Source organism: Girardinichthys multiradiatus, chromosome 3, assembly GCF_021462225.1.
Source record: "Girardinichthys multiradiatus isolate DD_20200921_A chromosome 3, DD_fGirMul_XY1, whole genome shotgun sequence".
In the NCBI taxonomy this organism is placed as follows: Eukaryota; Metazoa; Chordata; class Actinopteri; order Cyprinodontiformes; family Goodeidae; genus Girardinichthys; species Girardinichthys multiradiatus.
Genome location: NC_061796.1, coordinates 46,550,067 through 46,556,473, shown reverse-complemented (window position 1 = coordinate 46,556,473; position 6,407 = coordinate 46,550,067). Strand labels below are relative to the sequence as shown.

At 38.5% G+C, this 6,407-nt stretch overlaps 1 protein-coding gene across 1 annotated transcript; it reads right to left on the bottom strand.

Moving 5' to 3' along the window:
• Positions 1-2,386: 2,386 nt before the first annotated feature.
• Positions 2,387-3,852, bottom strand: tnfb (tumor necrosis factor b (TNF superfamily, member 2)). Its single transcript, XM_047361433.1, has 4 exons — positions 3,606-3,852; positions 3,462-3,516; positions 3,315-3,374; positions 2,387-3,206 (listed from the first exon to the last, which is right to left on the bottom strand). The coding sequence occupies exons 1-4, from the start codon at positions 3,789-3,791 to the stop codon at positions 2,761-2,763; spliced, it is 747 nt and encodes a 248-aa protein (XP_047217389.1). The 5' UTR covers positions 3,792-3,852; the 3' UTR covers positions 2,387-2,760.
• Between the last annotated feature and the right edge of the window lie 2,555 nt (positions 3,853-6,407).

The window sequence follows — 6,407 nt, the reverse complement described above, 5'->3', positions numbered from 1 at the left end:
CATTCTCAACAAGATAGCTCAAACTCATCAGATTGGATAAAAATCATCCGTGAACATCCGTTTTTAAGTCTGGTCACAAACTTTCAACATGATTCAGGTCTGGACTTTGTCTAGACCATTTATACTCATGAATATGCTTTGAGCTAAACCAGTGCCTAAAGTCCATCCAGAGGGGCATGTGCATATGTTAGATGTTGCTCTTAGTCTTTACACCTGAAACAAATTAATGGCCTCTGCAGAGCTAGGTGACATGCTGAGGAACTCACTCAACCATTTGAATCAGCCATGTTGGAGCAAGGACACATCAAAACCCTGCAGGCACTAAACGTTTAGGACTTGAGCTGGACACGGCTGATCTAAACCATCCATTATATCTCTGGCTGTATGTTCAAGGTGGTTTTCCTGCTGGGAGGTGAACCTCGACCCCAGACTCAAGTCTTCTGCAGTCTCTATCAGGTTTTCTTCGAGGATTGTCCTGGATTAAGCTCCATCCATCTTCCCATCAACTCTGACCAGCTTCCCTGTTCCTGCTAAAGAAAAGCAACCCCACAGCATGATGCTGCCACCACACCACCATGTCAACCATAGGGATTATGAGCAACGTTAGTTTTCTTCCACGTATTTTGTAAGAAGGCCGAAAAGGTAAACATTAGTGACCAGAGGACCTTCTTCTATGTTCACTGTCCCCTACGTGATCTGTGGCAAATTGTGGAGTGCACGACTAATAGTTGTCCTGTCAACAACTTCTGCCACATGAGCTGTAGATCTCTAGAGCTCCCCCAGAGCAACAATGGGCCTGTTGACAACTTCTCTAATTAATATTATAATTGTATAATATTATTAGTGAAAGAGTTTGAAAACCATGTATCATTTTCCTTCCAAATCACAATTCTGCACTAATTTGTGTTGGTCTGTTCCATAAAATCCCAAAACCTGGCCTGAGGTCTGTTGTTGCAACATGACAAATGTGAAAGCGTCGATGGGGTATGAGAACTTTTCCAAAGCCCTGCAAATAAGCACGTTTTCCCATAGGCTTTGCAACTGGGAATCTGTTACACTTCAATCTTGTGAGCTTTTTCTTTTTTTATGAGGATTTTTAATATATTTTCAGGCAGAAAACCATAAATAATTTCAGTTTTGTTTTTGCATTTAAACATGTTGTAAATCTATCAGTAAGTAAGAGGTAAAGGAAGAGAGTCTGTATTATGCAGAAGTCTTTCTAGAGGTTCTATTTCATTCATGTGTTAAATCTAGATGCTACAGTGACCAACTAACTCCATCGGCAGGTGAATAAGAGTTTATCAGAGTTTATCCAGTGGCTGTACAATTTAACCTGAACAATGATGGATGCTTAGTCAATATGTTTTAGCTCAGTGTGTCAATGAAATAGGCCTCCTGTTAACCACATTGCTGGGTCAGGCTGTGTAACATATGAATGCAGAAATAATATTCTATTATCTTGCACATATATGCTAATAAACATGGATTTGGGGATATTTGTACTGACTGTATCTAAAGATCATAAGTGTTAATATATTTCAGAGTATGTGTATGCTAATATGTGGGTAACATGAATAAAATGTTTTTTCACTTGAGAAACGGTATTTTGTGTCTTTGCTTACATCTACCACTAGATGTCGCCAGATGCCATCTGTTTTTCTCATTTCCTGAGATCTTTCTAGTAATTTATCTTGTGAGGTTGATCATGTTTGTCAGGAAACATTTTTCTCTTGGATGACTGTGGGAGTCAGAGAGCTACTTAAGCCAAAGTTTAGAGTCGTTTTCAGCACAAAGACCAGCAACAGCAGCCTCATTAACCGAGACAATGGGAGCAGGTCAGAGCAAACACAGACAAATCGTTCCCCAGTGCATCCACTGTTTGTGTTGAAGTGTGTTTTTAGATGATGATAGCGTGATGCAAACCAGCTGTGGTGCAGTCCCATGATCCCACAATATACACACACCCACCCACACACACACACACACACACAGACAGCTTCCCGTGTCGTCTCAGTTTCCAGCTGACTGAAAACGGAGTGTGTGGTAATGGTGGCTGAGAGGGAGGAAGGTTGCAAGGGTGTGTGTGTGTATGTTTGTGTGCGTGTGGGTTGAGAGGGGCTGTCACCGGGGAAAACCCGATCTGGGCTGAGTCTTCTGCGGGCCTCCACCTGACACAGCACTCAGTGGGTCACTGAAAACAAGAAGGAAATTCCCCTCCACTGGTGTGAGCTAACAAAGGAAGTATTTGCTGGCTGGGGAGGAATTTCAAGCAACTTTTGCCAAGTGTGTGTGTGTGTGTGTGTGTGTGGGTGTGTGTGTGTGTGCAAACTTGTAGCTGCTGACCCGGCTTCAAACCTCTCTTTAGTATCAGAAATAAACGTAATTGTTTTTTGCTTTTTATGCAATTTTATTAGTATAAAATTAAATATTTAACCAAATACCACGGATTTAAATACAAATAAATATAAATAAATACATACATGTTGTGAATAGTGAATAAATACACTGTTATCTGCCACAGCATAAGTCTAGTCTTACAATCACAGATCAACATAAATAAAGTCAAAAAGTGCCTAAAATAGAGATAAAGTTGCAAACTGTTACAGTTTATAAAGTTTCAGCCTGTCTGGCTGTTTAGTTCCATCTCCATTGAGATATACAGCATTTCTACATCACCTTTAGGCTGAATAAAAGTGTAAAAATGTGCATTTCTTTTTAAAACCCTGTTCAGGTATTGTCCTTTAGTATCACAGCATTGACTCAAAGTGCGAACACGCCGAAGAAAGTCTTCCCCTCCTCGGTCTCCAGCTCTGACAGCTGGTTGGTCTCCGTCTCCAGTTTGTCTCCTTTGTTGAGCTGAAACACGGCGCCCAGGTAGATGGTGCTGTAGCAGCCCTGGCCTGATCTCATGTCGTCGTCTTGCACATTTTGGCACGCTGACCTCACGCCGCTCATCAGCGAGACCCTCTGTCCAATGGAGTTGGAAGCCCTCCAGATCCGGTGGCTGAGGGGCATGGAGCGCCATGCACCCTCTGTGTCTTTGCTGCAGGACACCCTGAACGACACCTGGCTGTACACGAAGTACAGGCCGCTTTCTGGGATGATGATTGTGTTGTTGTAGAGACGGAAACCGCCCTGAGCGAAGGCCTGGCCCACAGCGTCTCTCCACTCCACGGCAATCATGTTGTAGTCTTCGTCGTAATGACCTGAAAGGTTTTCAGAAGTTAAGTCTCTGCCTTGAAGCGAAGCTGAAGATCAAACAGGTGGCTTATGTTTGAAAGCCTGAGGATTAAACCACGGCATGCATTACTCACCTACTAAATGAATGGCTGCCTTTGCTTTTTTGCTCATTTCTTTCAGCGTGGAGTGGGCAGCTGAGAAGAAGAAGACAAATATGAGCTAAAAGAATCTTAAAATTAAGTTTTCTGTCCACTTTTTAATAAAACTGTGCTAATATTTACCTGTTTTCACATCAGGATCCATAATGATTGGTGCTGCTGTGTGTCCTGACTGCATCTAGAGGTGAGAAAAGATCAGGTTAAAGAGATGCACCAGAAATACAACATATTTCAGCAAAAATTCAGAAATACACAGATGCTGCTTACTGATTCTGATCTTTCAAACTGGTACCAAACATAGAGCCGGGCCCCTCCAATGCAAAGGGCCAGTAAGAGTAGGGCCCCAAGCATCTTCCACAACCATGATGTGGTGGACTTCTTCTCCACCAGAACCTCTATTCTGTCCTGAAGCCCGGCCTCCACATCACCCTCTGTGATTTTGTATCCTGTCATCCTCTGGTATTCGAGTGAAACACAGTTTGCTGGAGCCTGCAGCCCTCTCTTCTTACACCTCTCTTTGTGAGTTAGAGTGAACTTCTGCCAGGCGGCTCGAAGTATTTATGCTGTGGCAGCTCCTCTTGCAGAAGGGAAACTCCAGTTATGTCACTGCGAGTGGAGAGAGGCCGCAGCTGCAGCAGAGCAACCGGTGCCGCAGCAAAGGAAAGAGAAGTCACAGAATTTCTCTGTGTGTGAAGCGCTGCACCCCAGCAGGAGCTGCGGTTTAAGGATGGGAAAGTGAATGGAGATTTTAAAATGGACAGTTTCATCCACAAACACACAAACATGAGATAGACACTCAGTCTGTTAGTGAATGCTGAGGTTAAATCCTCAACTCAATGCTTTCAGGGCCACACCAGATGCTTTTACAACACTTCACCTCCAACATTATCCACCTATCATCACGTAATCTAGTTCAGCCTTTGCTAGCGAGAAGAACTCAACCTTTGAAGCCATAATTAACCCGGAACTTACTCTCTATAATAACAGCAGAGTTTTATCTTTCAGTTTTTATCACAGTTGTTTATCTCTGATCTGATCTATGATTAGTCTAATACAGGAGGGTGAAAGTTCAGTGTGTGAGTCCGCATCTGCTCTTTATCTTCACTTCTTGAGCAGACACTACCACAAATACAACCAAAAGGATGGTGATTGATAAGCTACACCACACAGTGGTTTAAAAATGCAGAATATTTTTTTAAAGCTGTATTGACATTTATGATTACCAAAGGAACAAAAGGAAAGTAAATCTGGATATGACAGATAATTTCTTTTTTTCTTTCGGGATCCTGTGTTTTTCTGTAAAAATATTCGGAAAGTTCTCCTCAGTCTGAAAAGCAAATCTTGGCAGCTCTCAGCTTTCTGTTTCACAACAGTGAGGTGATGCAATTTGGTTCAAAATGCTCGACCAACTGGTTCTTCCTCTTCTCCTTCCTGGTGGCTTCCCTCTTCTCACTTTCTCACCTGACTTTCAGCTTTTCGTTCTGTCACTTTCCTCCTTGGTAAGGTAAAAGTTAAAAGTTAAAGGTAAGGTAAAAGTTAAAGGTAAAAGTTAAAGGTAAGGTAAAAGTTAAAAGTTAAAGGTAAGGTAAAAGTTAAAAGTTAAAGGTAAGGTAAAAGTTAAAAGTTAAAGGTAAGGTAAAAGTTAAAAGTTAAAGGTAAGGTAAAAGTTAAAAGTTAAAGGTAAGGTAAAAGTTAAAGGTAAGGTAAAAGTTAAAGGTAAAAGTTAAAGGTAAGGTAAAAGTTAAAAGTTAAAGGTAAGGTAAAAGTTAAAAGTTAAAGGTAAGGTAAAAGTTAAAGGTAAGGTAAAAGTTAAAAGTTAAAGGTAAGGTAAAAGTTAAAAGTTAAAGGTAAGGTAAAAGTTAAAAGTTAAAGGTAAGGTAAAAGTTAAAAGTTAAAGGTAAAAGTTAAAGGTAAAAGTTAAAGGTAAGGTAAAAGTTAAAGGTAAAAGTTAAAGGTAAGGTAAAAGTTAAAGGTAAAAGTTAAAGGTAAGGTAAAAGTTAAAGGTAAAAGTTAAAGGTAAGGTAAAAGTTAAAGGTAAAAGTTAAAGGTAAGGTAAAAGTTAAAGGTAAAAGTTAAAGGTAAGGTAAAAGTTAAAGGTAAAAGTTAAAGGTAAGGTAAGGTAAAAGTTAAAGGTAAAAGTTAAAGGTAAGGTAAGGTAAAAGTTAAAGGTAAAAGTTAAAGGTAAGGTAAGGTAAAAGTTAAAGGTAAAAGTTAAAGGTAAAAGTTAAAGGTAAGGTAAGGTAAAAGTTAAAGGTAAAAGTTAAAGGTAAGGTAAGGTAAAAGTTAAAGGTAAAAGTTAAAGGTAAGGTAAGGTAAAAGTTAAAGGTAAAAGTTAAAGGTAAGGTAAGGTAAAAGTTAAAGGTAAAAGTTAAAGGTAAGGTAAGGTAAAAGTTAAAGGTAAAAGTTAAAGGTAAAAGTTAAAGGTAAGGTAAGGTAAAAGTTAAAGGTAAAAGTTAAAGATAAAAGTTAAAGGTAAGGTAAGGTAAAAGTTAAAGGTAAAAGTTAAAGGTAAAAGTTAAAGGTAAGGTAAGGTAAAAGTTAAAGGTAAGGTAAGGTAAAAGTTAAAGGTAAAAGGTAAGGTAAAAGTTAAAAGTTAAAGGTAAGGTAAAAGTTAAAAGTTAAAGGTAAGGTAAAAGTTAAAAGTTAAAGGTAAGGTAAAAGTTAAAAGTTAAAGGTAAGGTAAAAGTTAAAAGTTAAAGGTAAGGTAAAAGTTAAAAGTTAAAGGTAAAAGTTAAAGGTAAGGTAAAAGTTAAAGGTAAAAGTTAAAGGTAAGGTAAAAGTTAAAAGTTAAAGGTAAGGTAAAAGTTAAAAGTTAAAGGTAAGGTAAAAGTTAAAAGTTAAAGGTAAGGTAAAAGTTAAAAGTTAAAGGTAAGGTAAGGTAAAAGTTAAAGGTAAGGTAAGGTAAAAGTTAAAGGTAAAAGTTAAAGGTAAAAGTTAAAGGTAAGGTAAGGTAAAAGTTAAAGGTAAGGTAAGGTAAAAGTTAAAGGTAAAAGTTAAAGGTAAAAGTTAAGGTAAGAGTAAAAGTTAAAGGTAAAAGTTAAAGATAAAAGTTAAAGGTAAGGTAAGGTA